We start from the raw sequence: 21,444 nt of genomic DNA, 5'->3' as shown, positions 1-21,444 counted from the left end.
CATAAAAAAGATCACCATGACTGAAGTGACAAGCCACCATCCCTGCTGACTGAGGTGGAAAGAGGGTCGCATACTTTGAATGACCATCTCACAACATGGTGGATAGGCGGCTAGCTAGCTATTTATTATACATACGAAAATAAAAATTATATAAGAGAGAGGGGCGATAAGCCGAGAAAAATGAGAAACAAAACTCTAAATGTTTATGATTTTTTATTTGAGGGAAAAAAAAGAAAGAAAAAATGACTAATATCTTTGTTATTTACACCTTTCCTTCACATTTTTGATTCTGTTTTGGTGCAAAACAATAACTATGGAGCATGGAGACTTAAATTGAAACTATTCAGAGCTATTTATTCATCTCATTCAATGTCCTTCATTTTCATTGAAAAGCTCCTCATCCCATGTGTCCCTTAAATTGAAAAAAAGAAAAAAAAACTACATGTACATTCATCCCTCTTAGGTCTCAACTGGCTAGCTAGTTCATATAATCCAGAAGAAGACATGAATAATTCCCCCAATTTAATGGCAAAAGGGGTATTAAAAAAATGAATTAATTGAGTTAAAAATAATAACATTAATAATCATAGTATGACATAGTTGTCCTAGCTTTTACTTGTCTTCAGCTTCTTTAGGGCATGATCACAAGAATTTTCTCCATCGGATACCCTTGGCCTTATTGTCCCTTGATTGCTACAAGGAGTCTCATTTTCCTATATGATTATAAACAAAAATGATTAGGCTAAAACTGAAAACGATCGAAATGAAAAACGGGCAAACAACATTTTCTAAAATATTAAGTTTCCAAGTTTCAGAAGCGTTAAACAAAATGTTAGAACTCGACAAGTTTCAGTGCAACATAGTGTGACAGCATACCTTAAGAATGGACGTTGGAACATTGGATGTTCTATTTGCTCGTTTTCCGAGATCGATTTGCACCGAGATGCTGGCCTGTGATAAATCTACTCCAGAACTCTGCAGTGCTCGTGTCAGAGTATTTAACAACCTGCACATAACCGTATCAATGTAACAAAATGTAGTTTAGCTATGCAAAAACCAAGTGTCTGAAACTTGTAAATCATGAACTCACCCTTGAGAGTAGGCACTTGAGATGTTAATTGTACCACCCTCAATGCTCAGCTCCTCTTCTTTCAGCTTCTTATCACAACCATCAGCGGTATATGATCTGGTCTGATTAGATTGGGGTTGGGGCTGAGTTGCGGTGTTTTCGATATCAGATGTTAGTCTAGGTGGCAGTTGAATAACAGGACTGCCATTTCTACCACAATTGAAAATTTTTGGCTGCAGTGTCACAGGAAATGGTACTTCCTTATTCGGAATGCGCATTCCAGGGTGGTGTTCCATCCTGAAGGTGGCATCTGGGCTCACATCAGGCTCCACCGGGTTCTGTATAGTTCCAGGAATGGTTTGAGAGAGGCTCATGTTTTTCTCTTCCAATTTCGCAGCAAATATTAATGCAGGATTAGAACCTGCATTAATGGCTCGTTCTGCAGGCAAGTTACCGTTCCTCTGTTTCACGTAATTGGAGATTCGAGTAAATTGTCAGGTTACAAACTTACAATGATAACTAACACTACTTTCATAGAGCATGCTCGCTTGCTATATTGTACGGAAACTTGCCACATCCTACATTTCGGCATTTTTCCGTTTCTAAAACATTTTTAAGACTTTATTTTTATAACATGTTCTTATATAAAAAAAAAAACCCGTTTTGCGGTTTTTCCTTTCAGCATTTTCCTTTACAATGTTTGCGTACAACGTAGCTCCGCGGATAGCATACAGAAAAAAAAACAGAGGCAAGTATAGAAATTTTACCCATGGGACCAACTTTGCAGGTTCATGGTTCCACCCTTGGTATGACTCTTCATTTTTATGCACTTTCTCCTGTAAGAATTGAATATACTCGATAACCTGAAAAGACATCAGGCCACCTCATCATTAAAAGACTGCACTAATCAGAATACTAAATGAAAGAACAAATAATTTATAAAAACTTGGTGTACCTCTAATAGAAATGATGCCTTGTCTCTTTTTTGGTCACCATGAGGAATGAGTCCTCGCAACATCTGAAATCTGCAGGATGATTAAATTATTATTAAATACAACTGATTAAAGGAATACATCCAAATTGTACTATGTGGAAAGCAATTGATACATGCCTGTCATTTATTTTGCTTCTCCGCCGTTGCTCGGTGGCAGAATGTTTTGATCGTGGCGTATTCGCCTTCTGATCAGTGCTCTTCCCATCAACTTTTACTCTCAACTCCCCTGCTGTAAACCATATTAGCATCAAATGCATTAATAAAGTGGCTCTAAATTCTGCAAGACTAATTTATCGCAGTAATGAAAAGTATAGCATATGAATACCACCTGTATGAATTGGTGAAGAAATTTCTTTTTTCAAAATAAATTCTTCCTCCTCGTCCAAATTATCATCCTGCGTGCTGTCTTTTGCTGAGTTAATCATTTCCATAAAGCTCTGGCTCTTCTGTCCTGATGGCCTGTCAAATACATAACATCATCATTAGTTTTTAATGAAAGAACCAAAATGAAAGGGAAATTAGAAAGAATAATGGTAATAAGAACACACTGAGAGGTGAAACTATTGCGGTGGTTGCTCGTGGAGGACGGAGACGGTTTATCCGACGTCGTCCAGTGCCCTGTCTTCCCCGTGCCTTCTATTTCCCACCCAAAAAAAAAAAGCACAAATGTCAATATTACAGTACAAACTTGGTAGGGGAAAAAAATCAAATGTCTTTTGAGAATTTCAATACACATGTTAAAATATACATATATACTAAGTAGCACGGGCATTTCATTCGATCAACGTTTCTTGTTTTCGTAAACGTGTCTGAAATTTAATGTTTTGGATAAAAAAACTTCATTTTTAAAATAGAAAATTTTAAAATAACAAAGAAAAAAAGAAAAATTACCTCTGACAACATTGGATCTTTCAACTACATTCTCCTTCCCTGTCTTTCCCTTATTCTTAATTTCAGATTCTTCCCATAAAGTGAACCCACTCCCAGTATAAGAACTGCAGTTGGAATGCTCTTCATTCTTATCTGCACTACTTGCTTGAGCTACACTGAATATCGGGCTACCCTCTGGCTTCGGAACTCTTTGATTGAAATAATTAGAAATATGACTAATACTGTATGTTCCAATGCCTCCGGGAAGAATATGCTCCACTGAGGGTGGTGGCGGTGGTGCAGGCGGTGGAGGCTTTTCTAGAGACGAAACCTCCGCCGCCGCTTCTTCTTTTCTTACACCACCCTTCCCTACCCGTTCAAGTGGCTGTAGAAAATCTTGCGTTTTCAGGAAACCTGCACATGCATGAAATTATACAATAAAGTTCAAATCTAGATCTTTACAAAACATATAATTTTATTCACTTTTTTTCTTTACGGTAACATCTTGGTGGGGTAAAAGATCTGAAAATATTAGATATAGAGTTTAATTTAAATTAAATGTGATTGAATGGTGACATTAATGCCATATGCCATTTTTATGATTGCAGAACTCTTTAATTTCCTTGTGCATACAGAATCATGATCATAACAAGGGTAAAACTACCTTATATTAGCATAGGCTCCAGCTCGAACAGGGACCGAATACTTTCTAAAACTAGAGGTAAATTTTTAAAAAATATAGATAAATTTATACATGGAGATCAAAAAATCACAAGTGTACTAAAAAACCAAATCCGGAACGAAAAAAAAAATTCTGGTTCCGCCACGATAATGATTAGCAAAATGTGGTGGTGAGTAGAGCATGAGATGCACCTGATATGAACCATGTGGTACATCAAGATCACAAGCTTAACTCCTAAAAACATGGGTCCCATAAAGAAAACCTCCCATTTCCCAATCTGATGGTTGCTAATTTGCTAACTTCTAACTCTTTCCTTTTTTTTGATTTGGCAAAGTGTATTCTTTTAGAACATGGCCCGCATCTCCCAATTTATGGATGACCCGTATCTATAACAATTCAATAATTATCACGTGCATTCACGAACACAAATCTCGATCCACCTCGCTCAATTATATTTCATTTTTAAAAAAAAAAACACATCCTAGACAAATTTCAAGATCATCAAAAAAATCTAGAATTGCAAAAAACAAATAACAAGACAACAAACAAGTTTTTTGGGATCTTAAATTAAAAAAAAAAAAAAAAAACAGTAGTGCTACCTTGAGAAGAAGGTGGTGGTGGTGGTCTTGGATCTTGTTGGAGAGTTGAATGACTGTACAGTGATAGAAAATCATGTGTTGGTTTTCTTCCTGTTTAAAAATATACTTCTAAACCACAGTTATACAATCTTACATATAATAATCATAATAATAAGCTAATTCATAAAATTAAATATTTCGAACTTTAATTTCTTGAAAATACCTTCGGCTTCGAACAGACGTTGCTGTTGAGGCAGCTCCATAAATCTTGACGGATGTGATATCTTAGCTAAATTCGCCGAATTCTGAAACAATTTTCTCGTTTCGGATAAGAATTTTTGATATTTTATATCAAATGCTTGTTACAGAAGTCAGATCCAGGGCCAGATCGATCAGATATTGCATTGAATTATATTTTATCTAATTGAACTTGAAATTCTTGTTCTCGAATGTTTGGTTCCCGAGAAATATAATCACGTTCAACTTCACTAACCTTTCAGAATCGCGAACCTGTCACAGAATTACGGAGAAAAAAACACGAAACATCATTCAAAAAACTCAAGGTAATTTCAATTTTGAAGTCAAACAATACAAAAAAATTAACAATCTGAAATCAGAATCGATAAAACTAACTGAATTGCGTACCTTCGATCTCAATTACAGAACTCCACGTCGAGTTTGAGCTGAGAAATGTATCACAGAATCTCTGAGACTAAAAAATTTATCTGAAAAAAAGATAAAATTTTGAGGTAAAGAATTAAAAAGAGATTGAAGTTTGAGGAAGAAAGAAACTAAAACTGAGTCTCTCTCTTGCTCATGAAGTTTCACTTTCTAATTCTGTGTGTGGCGTGAGTGAGTTTGCTTGAGATGTTTTATACAGTTTCTCTCAAGTTTTTTTAGCTTATTTTTTCAGTTTTTAGTTATTTTCTTCTCTAAGCTTTTGTGTTGCATTGTTTTCCGTTATACGGGAAATTACGGCGTTCTAATTAACGTCCTTGCGGCGGGGTTGACGGCGTTAGTATCACGAGAATGGGAGATATATTCGTTATTCGTTGCTGTTATTATTGTAATGGAGAATTGCATCTTCGGCCTCTGTACTTTATTCTTTATTACATTAACCGCTTACAATTTCATTCGTATACATACTGGTGCCTTATATTCTTATTTTTATTTGCACTAGCTCTTTTTATTACAGTTGTTAAATCTTGAATCAGAGTTGATTTTGTTATTAGTCTATGGTTGAATAAGACTACTTTATCCATGTATGAATATTTTAAAAAAATTAAAAAGAAAAAGATCAATCATTTTTTTGTTAAGAGATCAAAAATTATGTATTACAATTTTTGGTCAAAAAAATTCATTGAAAAATAATATCTACCATTTTATACGGTAGAATTATGTTGATAATTTTTTTCGATGCTAGAGTTTTGGGTAGAATTTGGTTTCTAGCAACTACATAGATAAAATTCATCGATAAAATATATGCACCAACTAATGGACTTAAAAGTGATTTATGTATGCTGTTACAAAGGGGGTAATGGAAATAAAAATAAAGGTAGAGGGTGCTAATGTATTACCAATAATAGTACTAGGGGTCAATATAAGAATATGAAAGTATAGGGAGCACAAAATGCTTTATTCCTATTATAGTTTTTTAATTCCCCTTTAACCCTAACAGGGTGTGTCATGTGTGACAGTATGGTTCCCGGAACTCAATAATTAACTTTATTTGTTTTTTATGTTTTTGGCAATCCCGATAGAATTTTCTCTTAGTTTATTTTTCCTTGAACATGAATCAAATTTTTTTTATTTTAGTTTATTTTCTTATCTTCTGTGTCATTTGGCCATCCACATAAAAAAATTACTTATTGGTTGGTTTATTAATTATTACTATCTTTATTATAAGAAGGAAAATAGTTTTAAAATTAAAATTTATTATATTCTGATAAGATGAACAGTTTGATATTTTTCTCTCATAAAACAAAAATAGATTTGATTTATAAAATAACATCAATATTGATGTACATAATTTTTTTAATAAATTAATTGGACAGTATATTTAATATATTTTTTAAATTATAAAGTAACAAATATTATAAATCAAAAGATCAATATTATCAAATGGGATAAATATTATGTACCGGAGAAAGTAATTTTTACAATATTTGTTAGTAGAAAATACTAGAATAATTTGATTATATATGACTGCTATATTCACATCTTTGGTACTATCAGTTTCAGCAGTACACTGATTAATCATCCTTCCTTTCTCAGATTTAGAATCCTTGTTCATGGCAATATTTCTTTGCTTTGGAGAAAAAAAATTGTATCAATATATAATCTCTTGAGCAACTCTTTTATTAAAGATTTTATTGCAAATAAATTATGAATTCTCATGGTCTTTATAGTTTGAACAAAAATAATTTAATTTTGATAATATAAGATATAAATCATTAGTTTGTTTACAAATCCAAGTAACAAAATATTTTTAATAAAAAATACGAATGTCATCAAAATGTATATTATGATGGCTTTTATATCAATTTTTTAATTAAAACATTATTTGATATCCGAATTATTAAAAAATATATTTTAAATTGTCGAAGTAAAAAAATCAAATTAAAATTATAAAGAAACACACTAAAATTTATGATTTATCTTACAATACCTCACCATTATTAATTGGAAACATCATGTTGGTTCAAGAATTTATTTTGCGTAATTAGAAGGATTTCATTTGATAAATCAAGATAAAACAAAGCTACTTATAAATTAATTAATTTAATTGTGGCAAAATTTTGAACCGACTGAAATAATTATTAGAGTAATTTTTTAAAAAATCTTCAAGTGTAAGGAGATTTTATGTGCATGCAACAAAACAAATAAATAGTCACATCAATGCCTGAGCATTATGCTAGCAATTGGAATACAGTAAATTATAGTATATATAAAGCATTGAACTATTAGAGTACACTATGCATGATATCATGATCTTACCCATAAAAATGGTACTTTTAACTAAGTTAAATGCATCTGAATTCTAATCCTGGTTAGATTTTTTTTTGGAATAATACTCATATTTATACATAAAAAAAGTAGATTTGGTTGATTTTTACTTTTTGTTTGTAAGTTATTGTGACGGTCATGAAATTCAATTTTTATTTCAAATTTAATTATAATTTTTTCTAATATAATTTTCAATAATGTCTTAAGAATCAAATCACACCTATTGATTTAACTGATCCAATACAAAATAATTATATATATATATATATATATATGTATAATACATTACGCCTTCCGTCTTAAAATGATAGATCACTTTTCTATTTTTTGCGTCCCAAGTTACAGATCACTGGCTAAAAATTAAAAAAACTTAAAAATTTGTATACCCTAATAAATACACATAGTTATTGTCAAATAAATTATTAATAAATCCATATTTCAGTGCAAGATGCACTAATTAAATAATTAGTTATTAATATATTATTTATATATTTAAAAAATATAAAAGAATAGAATTGAAAAAATGGATTAAAAAATTAATTTTTAATCAACTTAAATATTTTCTTTTAATTTTTATTTATTCAAGTGATCTATTATTTTAAGATGGAGAGAGTACAATTTAATTTAGATTTGATATTTCTATTAATTTTTTAAAAAAATTTATCTCTAAAGTTCTAAAAATGTTATTTTAATCAATCAAATTTTACCGACTTATCTATATTTTGGCAGGAAGTTGTTTCGGCTGCTTTAAAATTAATACAAATTCAATAATAATACTAAGTTACTAAGAACCAACTCTATTTTTTTATCAGAAACAGATCTATTCTAAATTAGTTGTTAGCAGAAATTAATAAAAATATCAAATATTTTAAAAATTTTAATAAGACAAATTACGGTTTAAGGAGAATCGGGATTTCAAAATCCCGCCCTCATGTAATGGAAGCACTTGGCCTTCACATGCAGAACAAACTCTATTTGTTTCTGCTAAAAAAGAAAAAGAAAAATTTGCTCAGCTCCTGTTTTGAAGTACTCCCTCCGTCCCACTCTAATTGACAAAATAACTAAATTACAATAACCAATACAAACTAATAAATGACATAGATAGTTACTTCTATACCCCTCTATTGATAATGGAGCTAATTAATGCTATTAGTATATTAGTCAAATTCTCATTAAATATTCACCATCTTTTCATAAAAAGTTTAAATTTAAATGAGGGTAAAGATGGAAAGTTAAAGAAAAAAATTATAGTTATGTTAGTTTTATCAATTAGAATGGAACACCAAAAACTCCATATTTTGTCAATTAGAGTGGGACGGAGAGAGTACTGTTTGAGATAAAGATTCCTGTAAAAAAAGAAGACAGAAATTAATGAGACCGATGAGCCGATCTGCAAAGCAACACGTGAGTCAGGACATGCTCCTGCTCTACCTTGGAGTTAGAGCCTCTGCAAATCAATTCAATGTCTTGCACAACCATAACCCTCTCTAATCTATCTAATCCTCACGTGACCCTAAACTAAGAGTTGACTTAACAACAGTTACAGTTGACACATACAGATTAAGAAGCCAAAATGTAAGAGATAATGCTAATTACAGCTGATGATTAGTGCACAGATCCCTATTAATTTATAATTAATTAACCTTCTCTCTTGTTTGTTTTGATGGTACAGGTTCACAAGGCAGAGGATGTTTGTAATAAAGTTGGAAATGTCACGTGCCTACTTCTATCCCTTTGTAATGCCGCAAATTACGGGGCTTTTCTCCCCTTTGTGATATTACTATCATCTTTCCCATGTGCCCCCTACATTATTACATCCACATATAGGCTAAAGCCCCTCGGCACCTTTGGCCTAGGATAGGGGTGAGCATTCCATGGGATTGATTAGTTTTAACTAGAGTGGGCCATGATTCGTAACTCGACAGTTCCGTTTCGGAACAGAAAAAAAGTATTGGTTCGGAACCGTTTAAATGCGGTTCCATGCCGGTTTGAAATTGGCTGGTTCCGGATTATGGACGGTTCAGAAAAATTAAAATTAAAATTAAAAGTAAATTTAATTTAATTATTAAAAAATAAAAAATAACATGCGGAATTAATATTACAAGAAAATAAATAAAATAATTTAAATTTCTTAAATATTATGTTAAAATAAAATAAAATAATGTCACAATAAGTGAATAAAATAATAAAAAAAATAAAAAGTATAAGACATATTTATCTAAAAAAAAGTATGAGACGTTGGTTCCTATTTAAACTCTATCAAGTCTATTATATTTTTGTCGGGCCTAATTACTTAAAAACCACCCACCTTGTATTAACTTATCAGAGTAAGTCTCTTTTAGATGGTAGAGTTATGCCGGCCAAAAAATTTATGTCATCGATTTGTATTAATTTATCAGAGTAAGTCTCTTTTAAACCATCGTGAGGCTCAGTCTTTAGTTAGACGAATTTTAAGGGTCTCGCTTCAGTTAGCAGATCCTTAGAAATTTGGTCATTTGGGTTTGTTGTAATAGATAACCCGGTTGGTGTGATTAGAATTGAGACTTCTATCGTCAACCTTTTCATCGATAAATGAAACCCATCTTTTGAAAACAAAAAAACTTTGGTGGTGCAATGTCTCACAATTTGATAACAACTTGGCCTTCACGACCTTTGCATAGTGGTTACAAGGACAAAAGCTTTGCACTCGTGAGGCTAAGATTTGCACCCATGAATTCTTTTACGTCCGGGGTTAAAACTTTAGCCCTCGTAGGCTCTTTATGACAGTTTTATTGTGGGTTTTTGACTTTTATGTGCCTATAAAATATTGAAATTTTCGGTTTAGTACCTATTTAAAATTTAAATTTAAAAGAGTGTCTGGGCCCACGCGTTCCGCATTGTGAAAATGCAGAACACGTGGCGTTCCGCATTCCTACAATGCGGAACGCATTAATCAACTGATTAATTACTTAATCAGTTGATTAATTACTCCCTAATAATTGGGGAGCACTTTTGTCTTCCCAATCATTAGTGTACCAATATTATTTACATATAAATTTAATCTAAAAATTATATATTCATTTCGCCTCAATAAAGTTCGATCACTTAAAAAAATATACTATTGAGAAAATCGATTTGACATTTGTAAGATTTAAAAAATTAGTATGATAATATTAATAAAAAAATTGAAACAACCCAGTTTAATATGAGTTAAAAATATCATACTGCGTTTTAATTTTTTTTATCAATACCATACAATTTTTTAAAATTTATAAATGTCAAGTCGATTTTTTTAATAATATACTTTTTTTAACTGATCAAACTTTATTGAGACGAAATGAATATATAATTTTTAGATTAAATTTTTATTTAGATAACATTGGTACACTATATTTCTTTTTTTCTTTTTTTTTTTGTAAGCCCATCCGGTTTCCAAGGCTTCGCCCTGACTAATCCGAATCCGACCCTCGTCGCGCACCTGGCATGGTGGGTGAGTCTGCCAGTGAGAATTTTCTGCATTCACAAGGACTCGAACCCGAGACCTTGCTTAAGCGATATCAAGCCGCTTACCACTTGAACCAACCCCCATTGGTTATATTTCTTTTTTTCATTTGTAGTAGATGTTATATTTTTAATATATTATTTATTATGAAAATCGTTGTTTAAATAAAATTAATATTATATCGTTTTTTAAAATTTTATCATTTGTTAATATTAATTTAAAATCGTTTATTAATATTATATCATTTTTTAAAATTGTTAAAGTGCCCAAATATTAAAGTTGCTTAATTAGCTGATTATTGATTTAATCAGCTAATTAATGCGTTCCGCATTGTAAGAATGTGGAACGCCACGCGTCCCGCATTCCACAATGCGGAACGCGTGGGCCCAGATATTTTTTGGAATTAAATTCCAAAGAGGCACTAAATCGGAAATTTCAACGCCTTATAGGCACACAAAAATCGAAAACCCATAAAAGTTACATTTGCTAAAATATGAGTAAATGATAAAACTATTCAAAAAAAGAAAGAAAATAACAAAAATGCTAAATTTGCTGAAATATTACATCACCACTTAAAAAAATTGAAACTTTACATTCAATACCTTTCCAATGAGGATGCAACACATGTCACACTTAAAACAAATGAAAAAAAGTCAAAAACATGCCAAAATTAGTCAAAAACGCGTCAGATATGCGCCTGACGCGCGCTCAGACATGCGCCTGACGCGCGTGTCAAAAAAATACTTCAGTCACACGTTAAATATTCAAACATGTATTATTTATGTATCTGTTATGTATCCGCAATGTATCAGAAACATATTTGATTATCATTTTTCCTTATTTTTAAAATAATTATAATATATAAAGAGACACACGCGCGCGCGCGCACACACACACACATATATACATACATATATGTATATATATATATAGAAAAATTATTGCACGCAACCGTTGCGCCATGTCATTCATGCAACAAACCAATTATGCGTTAGCCATGTGGAAAAAATCATAATAAAAAAATTAAGTAATAAATGAAAGATTCCCTATCGCAAATCTCCATTGGCTTGTTGTAATTATGACATGGCACATCTAATGCATGGGATAAACACTCATATATATATATACACACTCATATTATTTACATGTATTGATAATGTGTCTATAAGGTGTATCTATAACATATTTTAAATTAAAACTACATGTATCATATATTTTAATTGAAATTCATGTATCTATAACATCTTAATTTGTTACTCGATATAAATATCTTTATATACATAATATATACACACAAAAAAGAACTAATTACAATATTATCCACTTCATCAAATTTATATATATATATATATATATATACAAAATTCATAAGAAAAAATATAAATTTTTACATATTTTATTTTACATATAAAAATCAATTTTAAAAAGCATCTGATACATATTAGAAACATTTCAAAAAAATTAAATACACTATTAAGTCATCAATTATACAAAAAAATAATAGAGGAAAAAAAGCAAATAATAACATGTTAATAAATATCATGTAATGCATATAAAATACACAAATGATACGTTTTTATACATTTTTATACATAATACATATCAAAATACACAAATAATATATATTAAATATAATTTTAACAATAAATCTATGATACATAGATAATACATTTTAAATATAATTTTAATAATCCATCTATTTTAATATAAACATTACAATATATAAATTATATATCAAAGATGTATCTACGATGTATCATAACTTAACATTTATTTTATAAAAAAATATATTTATAATTTAAAAATAATTAGTCTGAAATGTATCATAAGAGGAGATGCTTTACTGATGATCTCAATTTCTAACACCCTCTCGAGCGTAATAACAAGTTGATTTCGTACCGAAAACATTACATTGCCAACCTCCTTTATTAGATGGGTACATATGACATATCATTAATCAAAAAATATAAAATTAGTATACAAAGGTAATAAATTCTTAGACAATAAATCTTATATATAATAGAAATATTTATAATTTACATATATATAAAAATTAAATTTTAAAAATAACTTAAATACATTTTCTATACATTTCAGAAACAACTTAGTTACATTTTTCTAAAAATAAAATGATATACAGGAACTTCTCACTAAAGACACTGTTAAAATTATAAATTACAAATAAAAAAACATATAAGAGAAGTTAGCAAATAATAATATATATATACTAATCTATATCATGTAATGCATAAAAAAATAAAAAAATAATATATCTCTTAAATAATATAAATAAAAGATAAATCTCAAATATATAAATAATACATTACTTTCTCATTCGCAGTGCTATTATATTTTCTAAATAAATATACTAACATTCTTAAAAAACAAATAAATTGAATTAAACGCTATCGAATTATGCACTTCCAACAAATGGACTGAATGATGAGGTTGATGACGTTTTATTGCAACGAACTTTCATAATTTTTTTGGCTGCAACACCTGATCACTAGCCTTCTTGAAAATTTTAATCTCTTTCTTTACATTTTCATCCCACGATGTATCAGAGATGTGTCAATAATATATCAGTTTTAGAAACAGCTTGAATACATTTTATAAACATCTCAGAGACAACTTAGATACATTCTCGAAAATTTAATCGAGGACAATTTGCTACAAGAAATACATTTCACGAGCATAACCGCCACACAATCTGCATTTCATCAAGTGCCCATATGCATAAACAAATTGGCAAGTAGTATTTCTTAATTTACTTGCATTGGATGTGTTACCAACGTCATTTCCTGCATGTAAAGCACCTATTTCATCTACTCAACAAAGAACTAAATTCAAACAAAAGCTCATAATAAGAATACATTTTCAATCAAACCCTATAAACAAGACATACAACTAAAAACAAAAACTTAATAAACCAATTTACTAAAATTATTATTCATACAAAAATTGAGAACATACTATCAGCACCAAAACATTAGGGGCAAGAACATAAATTTTTCCTATGCAGTTAATTTTTTTTCAATTTTTTGCTACAAATTGAAAAGGTGAATTAAATTTATAGATACCCAAGAAGTAAAGACTCTAATTAAAGCAATTCACAAGTAAAAGATACATAATTTGAAGCTTAAATTGAAGAATTATGACAGCAAGTTAACAAATTAAAAAAAAATTAACTAACCTCCGCAATTAAATTCATGAGCTAATTCAATTTTTATATGAATAATAATTTCTAAAACAAAAAACAAAAACCAGCCATTTCCAATCACTAATAACATACACATTCTCTTTAAAGTTACAATCTTTCTTCCATATCACCGAATTATAAGGCAATTTCTGTAACTCTTTCTTTTTGGGTTATCATCATCTTCCTAACAAAGAGAATTTGTTTGAAGTGTGGGTGAGGGATGGGGGGTTCTCCATCAGTTCCAGAGAAATCTTTTTCTATCAATTCACCGTCAAATTCATGAGCTAATTGAAAAGCAGAATACATATAAGATAACGTTAACAAGAAAAAAGTTGAAAGAGAAAAATTATTTGGTTGTGTATGAAATTAAATTCTGATATATATATATATATGGATATGAAAGTAAAGAAAAAGAGAAAGAAGAAGAAGAAGGAAAGAGAAAAGATTTAGTGTGCCACATGTAGAGCTGAGATTAAGTATGTATTTTGTGTAAAAAATTATCGTTTTCAGCTTTTTTATTGTAAATATCAACTTAGCATTTAATGAAAATAATTAGCACATTTAGCATTTTTGAAAAAGATTAGCGTGTTTAGTATTTTTGTGTAATTTTTCCCTAAAATATGGATTCTTGTTTTTTTTCTTTATGCTCCGACAATCATAGCTACCATTCACACTACGTTTATGTATATACAACAAACAGCTTGGCTTGACAATATAAAATTTACTTTTGGGTTTTATTTAATTAATTAATAACACGGTATTAATTAATTATGAAAATCATACCAAAGATGGCTTTCCATGAGTATACATTGTACTTATCCCCTAACATTTTCTACTTTAGAAACATCCATTAATTAATCTATATTTTCTATGGTTTAACTTATTTATTTAATGTCTTCCGCCAAGCATTGCTTGTGATATAATGTTGGGGAACCAATTAAGTGCACTTTGTTTATTCAAGCATATTTACAACCTAATAATGCCCTAATCCTAACAAATAAATACATAAATCATGTGACCTCCAGAAGTATTTCTCTCTTTATTTTTCTAACTTTTTTTGCTTATTTATTTATATTATTTATAACTGACTAAGTTTAATTTATTATATAATATCATGTGTATCTTATCATGTGATGAACAAAATATATAGCTTTCGAGAACCTCAATAGAACCCCACATTTTGACGCAATTGCTAGGGAGTTGTTAGAACATCTTACTTAATGCTGTCTTATCCTAAAAAAGAGTAGAAAAAATCATTTTCTTTTATATACAAATTTATACATAATATAATATTTTATTCAATTTTGTTTAGTAGAATTAATTAAATAAAGATAAAAATTTATTATTAAAGTCAAATAGACACTATTCTAGTATTTTTATTCCAATTATAAATATTAAATTATTATTTTATTAAGTGATCGTCAAATATAACCTCATTAGTTATAGCGAAATTTTATTAAAAAACACAAAATTCCTACCACATTGAATAAAAGTAAGAGTTATAGCAACTTATTTTCTTTAAAAAAACTATTTTTTTCAAATTGGTATTTGTCCTAATTTTTTTATTAATTGTGAACATAGTAAAATTAATTTCAAGCTTTTAAGAGCATTATAATTTTTACAAATAAAATAAAATCTATTTAATTTCCCATCACAAATTAATGCACTAGAATACCATCCTCTCAAGAAAGAACACCTCATAGATAATAATTAATTAGTGGCCTTAATTGATCTCACTAGCTTGTGGAGGTACATCCCACTCTAATCGCTTTTGGCATCCATCATTTCACCCGTTTTTTCAGTATCCATCATTAGTTTTGCATCAGTTGATCCCAATTGTTTAGCATCACTTCAACAAATTAACCTTAGTATTATTGAGAAACAAAATCTACTTTTTTATGATTAATTCACCAAATTAAATTTAATGGTTGAGTCTAATTCAATTGATACTCAAGTGATTTTGTTGATTTTAGATCTAAATTATTGTAAGAACATTTTAATGAAAGGATATATATTTGCAGAGGAGTGTGTAACGGTGAAAACAAGTAAGGCTACTCAAGTTTGAGCTCGAACTATTGAAGTTTTATTTCAAGTAATCTTTGAATATTAATTAAAAAAATGATTATTTTATACAATTAAAAAAAAATTTGTTTTTTATTATATATTTATTTTTATTTTTAAATATATATTATCTTAATTGGTCAACATTTATATATTATTATAAAAGATAAATTAAATAAATCAAATACTATAATTTTTTTACTGAAATTCGAGTCAAACCCGAGTTCAAGTTTGGATATTGTTTGAACTTAAATTTATTATTAAAAAATAAAATTTAATAAAATTTAAATTTAAATTCATATGAGATTCGAATTTAAACTCGAGTTTAATAGAATTTAAATTTGGCTCAACTCGTTTAGCCAAGAAAAATTTGAATTGATTAAAGGAGATGTAAAAACACTATCTCTCTCCCTCTTTTCCTCTAAAAAAAAAAAACTCTCACCATCTATAATTTTTAATGTTTTCCGGCTTCTGTCAATAGTTTATTTTACTCTTGATAGTAGCCATTTCTTTTTTTTATATTGTTTTAATTTTATAAAATTTAATAAATAACTAATTTTTTTTAATTTTTTATTAAATTGATTTATCAATAATGCGCATATCAAATTTTATTTATGGCAAATTAAAAATCAAAAATAGATTGAATACCTTACAAGAATAAAGGTGGAATTTCTTATGAGCTATAATAATTTAAGTTTTTGTATTTTATTATTTATCTTTCTTTTTGAAAATTTTATTTCGTCCATTTTTTTTATTTTTTTTTAATGAACAATTTGCTATTTTTTAAAAGGGTTTGTCAGGTGATTGTTCAATCACATATTATACCTACACTAGTGAAGCAGTTTAATAAGTTTATTTTTTATATGAGATTTTTATGATTAAAAAAATAAAAAAATAACTAAAATTGAGAAATTGAGAAAGAAAAGAATGGGAGTGTAAGTAATAGGAGGTATAGGGAAACGAAATGCAAATGTAAGGAACGTGAAGAAGTGATGTGTGGTCATTTTCAAGCCTTGTCGTCACAGATGCGAATGGTGGGCCACGTGAGTTGACCCTGCAACTCACGTGCATAAATACAAATTTACATTTTTGTACAAAATTACACTTATTTCACCTACACCTTATGCCCCAATTCCAACTTAACGCTTACTTTGCCTCAGCCTATTACCTCCCAAAAAAACCTAAATTATTACACCAAAAATAATAATAGCAACAAATTTACAAGATAAATTTTTAAAAAAATCTGAGATACTTATCCACTTTTCTAAAAAAGAAATTAAATTTTTTAATAAATATTACTAATATTTGAAATTGATATTTTTATATTATTTTTATTTAAAATCAGTTACACTAATAAATTAATATCTATAATTATCAATTAATATATATATAAAAATAAAATTTAATAACTATATCAAAAAAAATACAGTAAAAAACAGTTAAACATTTTCGAAAAACTATACAGTTATAATTATATTTCTTTAAAATATTTGATAATAAAAAGTGAAATAACTCCATTAAGATGAAAATTAATTATGGTTATTCTTTTAGGAATGTTATATGAACTATCTTATACAAATTAATTTTGATAGAAATTGAAACTTATTAATAAAAGAACATTTTGTTTTTATACAAACATAGTTTATATATATTTTAGGTACCAATTAAACTTTAACTAGGCGTGAAAATATTAAGAGAATACAATAAATAATTCCAAAAATTATATTTCAAATATTAAACTTCATCACATATATTCTAGTGATATCATTAATCTTGTTAGTCTTACATAATTTTCTAATTAGAGTACATAAAATACCTATTCATGTATTATTTCTATCAATGTTATAGTGAAGAAAGTGAAAGTTGGAATCTAAATTTTTAATTAAATGTGATTAGTACATTGCAAACCACTATGACAAGACCGTGATTAATTTTATCAAATATTCTTATGTGTTGGATTTACAATAATACAATGGGGATTGACATTTTGGACCACCGTCATGATATATTTGTATATATAGACTTGTCCATTATCTTATGATATTAATCTTAAATAAAACTAGTATTAACAAAGACATAACATCTACAACAAAAACTCTAACAGCTTGTAAGATTAGGGAATACTAATTCAGAACATAAATCTATACCTTACCTGCATTAAACAATACAAATTAAAGTAATTAAAGATTCCTATACGTAAAGCAAGTTCATGAACTCAAATTAATAATATTAATCAAGTAATTACCTATTTTTCTTTTTTCTTTTATAGAAATTTAGTTAGCACCACATAGAGAAATTTCCAAGAACATGTGCTTTGTAGCTCCAAAATCTTTCTATTTGATAGGCAAAAGCAAGTCATTTTATTGAACTAACAAACTTCTACTTATAAATGTGTAAAGTAAAAGAAAAGGCAAAAAAATATTAACTACTCCCTTTATTTTTATTTAATTTTTTTTATAATTAAAAAGGGGAATGCTTGTGGGAGGAAATAAACCCAAGATCTTAATAGTTTACTGTCCAGCGCTTATACCATTTGGTCTATAGCTCATTGATTTGTTTATTTAATTGTTCATTTAACAAAATATATTTATTTATATTTAATTGTTCATTTAAATTTTCAAAATGATTTTTATTTTTAAAATTTATCCATCCCTAATAAATTACTCTATAATTTAAAATGTATTTATTGACTAATAAAGATATATTAGTATTTCTTTTTATAAATTAAGACAAAAAAAGTATTGTTTTAATATGTACAATTTTAGCTAATTAAATGCATAATTAAAAAAAACAGAGGGAGTAGTAAGTACGCAGAGGTGAGTTAAAAATAGGGTTAGTGTCAAAAAAAATCACGAACTTTACACGTTTTCTTATTTTAATCACGCAGTTTAAATTTTCCCATTTTCATGCACGAACTGCCACTTTTTCTTAAATTCATGCATGGTGTTGAGGTGTCACGGTCCCATTGGAGTAATTCGCTGAGGTGGATGTCATTTTACACCCATGAATGAGTGCCACCTCAGCACCATGTATGAATTTGAGAAAAGGCGATAAATCGTGCATGAAAATGAGAAAATTTAAACTTCGTGATTAAAATGAGAAAACATGTAAAGTTCATGATTTTTTTCTGACATTAACCCTTAAAAATAAAACACCTAAGGGATGAGAATATAACTTGATAATTTAATTTAAAGACTAATTTAATTTATTCATGATTATTTTAAAAATAGTTAATTTACTTAAGTTTTCAGTTGAAATTTCTAAATTAACAAAACCAATTAAATTAATTAGTTTATAAATATACAATAGTATTTTCATAATTTTTTTCTCATAGAATTTTATAGAAAATGTAAATATTAACCGATTCGATGCTTTTATATGTAATGAACAATCAATACTAATTTATTTCTTTAATAAATGATGTTAATAAATCAAATTATTAGACTAATCTAATATCTGACTGAACCAAGCATAACAATTCGACTAGTATATATTTTCATTGTAATCAATTAAATTTATATATCTAATTTTAGTTAGTTCAATTTGATTGAGTGACTCAACTAACGACTAGTAACAAGTAGCTATTCATTTTTGAATTTGAGACATCTTGCTTGGTCTCAATATTATGAGTAAAATTAATTATAATCTTTCACCTACTGCAGGATAATTCATGTATTAATTATATTTTGATAAAAACGTACTCCCTCCGTCCCATTTAAAAAGGGAAATATCCCATTTTTATTTATCCCATTTAAGAAGGTCATATTATGTTTTTTGTGCCAATATATATGAATTTTCCTTTTTTATCTTTTTTTCTCTTTCCATATTTAATTACTATTAGTCTATACATAAAATACAATAATATTATAAATAGGGGTAAAATAAGAAAACACTATAGTAGTTAATGCTTTCTTAATATATGTGAAAAAATCATTTATCCCTTCTTAAACGGGACGGAGGGAGTATTAATTATATCAAATCATTTTTAGCTAATGATGAATCATAAAAAAACTTTCCAGGCTTCATTTGGTTGGTAGAAAATATATTAAAAAAAATTTATTTTTCGGTAAATAGTATTTTTTCTCACTTGATTCATTTTTGCCAATCTATTTTTTGGAAAGTGAAAGGGTCTTTAACTAGAAAAATGACTTCCCTAATAAAATAGAAATAAGTTCTACTTATATAATTAAATTAATTAAAATACTATTATATTTTTACATTTAATTAGCCAATTTAGTTATTAAAAATAATATTATTTTCAAATTTTAATTAATTAAAAATAAAATACAACTTTTCAGGATGTTATCCTCCACACTGACTTTTTTAATAATTAACTTTTCAAAAAATATACATTTTAGAAATTGTATATTTTTGAAACAAGTGACCCAAATATAAACTTGCTAGATAGAGTAAAGTCCACCTGAAATAATTTCGGAGATGCCAAATAACGGGAGTTGATGATATAATAAAATTAAAACAATTTCAAATGAAAGTGCAGGCAGTAAACTGTTAAAATCGTGAGTTCAATTTCACCTACAATCGCACTCTCATCTTCAATTATATATATATAGAAACTATTAATGTTCTTTTTTATAAAAATTAATAGTTTTTGTTAAAATAAAATGACATTAGGAATTCACTTTAAAGGAACATATAATAAAACTCTTTGTTTATCAATATATCACAAAATAACAAAAGCAAAAGTAAACGCGAAAATGGCGCAACCCTAACACCACTTTTTTTAATAATTAATTAAAGTTGTAATTGTAAGTAAGGTTTGTTTTCTTCTTCTTCTAATTAATTAATTGTTTAATTAAATTATTATTTGTTAATATTTTATTTTATTTTTTAATTAGGTTGTAATGGAGTGTTCTTTAATGGTTTTATTTAATTTTTGGACATTCTTTTTTGCTAAGGAATCCGTTTAGGGATCAGTTAACAATTATATTTTCTCTGATTTGTCGAGGATAATGCATTTTCTTTTTTAATTTTTTCATTAATAGTATACAGGTGTCAGTTACTCCGTAAAATCCGCACCGCATCACGTGATTAAAAAATACCCTGCCTACTACCCACATCGTCGCCTTCCCTATCACGTGGCCAACTCACGGTTGCGTTTTTACCGGGCCCCACCAATATTTCCTTATCCCGTTTTGCCCTCTCATCTTCTTCTTTTTTCTGTACAAAAATATTGCTCATGAGTACTGTGTTAGCTGCTTTAGATTATTACTATAAGGTCCTTTTCTGCTGTTACTTGGTTATTTGATAAAAGGGATAATTATTTATTCAAGAGTGATAATTATTTTATTAAAAATAAAATAACTGTGAAAAATACCTATTATAAAACATGATAATTTTTATCTATATAAATTAAAATTGTTAATTTAGTTAAATTTAGTTTCAAATAATAAAAAAAATCAATTAAATTAGTGTCGTTTACGTGTTTCACAAATGTTCTATACATTTTTATCTATATAAATTAAAATTGTTAATTTAATTAAATT

General features: G+C 28.2%; 1 protein-coding gene across 2 annotated transcripts; it reads right to left on the bottom strand.

Moving 5' to 3' along the window:
- Nucleotides 1-333: 333 nt before the first annotated feature.
- Nucleotides 334-5,084, bottom strand: LOC126673783 (transcription factor BIM1). 2 transcript variants are annotated; one of them, XM_050368046.2, is made up of 12 exons: nucleotides 4,839-5,084; nucleotides 4,417-4,703; nucleotides 4,215-4,304; nucleotides 2,955-3,347; nucleotides 2,612-2,699; nucleotides 2,392-2,522; nucleotides 2,181-2,292; nucleotides 2,025-2,094; nucleotides 1,837-1,932; nucleotides 1,091-1,530; nucleotides 877-1,006; nucleotides 334-713 (listed from the first exon to the last, which is right to left on the bottom strand). In XM_050368046.2, the coding sequence occupies exons 2-12, from the start codon at nucleotides 4,454-4,456 to the stop codon at nucleotides 606-608; spliced, it is 1,698 nt and encodes a 565-aa protein (XP_050224003.1). In that variant the 5' UTR covers nucleotides 4,457-4,703; nucleotides 4,839-5,084; the 3' UTR covers nucleotides 334-605. The 2 variants fall into 2 exon arrangements, with proteins under 2 accessions (XP_050224003.1, XP_050224004.1); XM_050368047.2 differs by having other exon boundaries at nucleotides 2,181-2,289.
- Nucleotides 5,085-21,444: the final 16,360 nt, after the last annotated feature.

Source organism: Mercurialis annua, linkage group LG3 (genome assembly GCF_937616625.2).
Source record: "Mercurialis annua linkage group LG3, ddMerAnnu1.2, whole genome shotgun sequence".
Classification (NCBI taxonomy): Eukaryota; Viridiplantae; Streptophyta; class Magnoliopsida; order Malpighiales; family Euphorbiaceae; genus Mercurialis; species Mercurialis annua.
This window is presented reverse-complemented; position numbering and strand designations above follow the sequence as displayed.

Bases quoted from the DNA above. Each gene is read 5' to 3' on its own strand.
- LOC126673783 (XM_050368046.2), bottom strand. From the start codon at position 4,456: ATGGAGCTGCCTCAACAGCAACGTCTGTTCGAAGCCGAAG. The intron at 4,305-4,416 runs GTATTTTCAAGA...ATTTTTAAACAG, and splicing joins ACGTCTGTTCGAAGCCGAAG to GAAGAAAACCAACACATGAT. The intron at 1,007-1,090 runs GTGAGTTCATGA...GGTTATGTGCAG, and splicing joins TCAAGTGCCTACTCTCAAGG to GTTGTTAAATACTCTGACAC.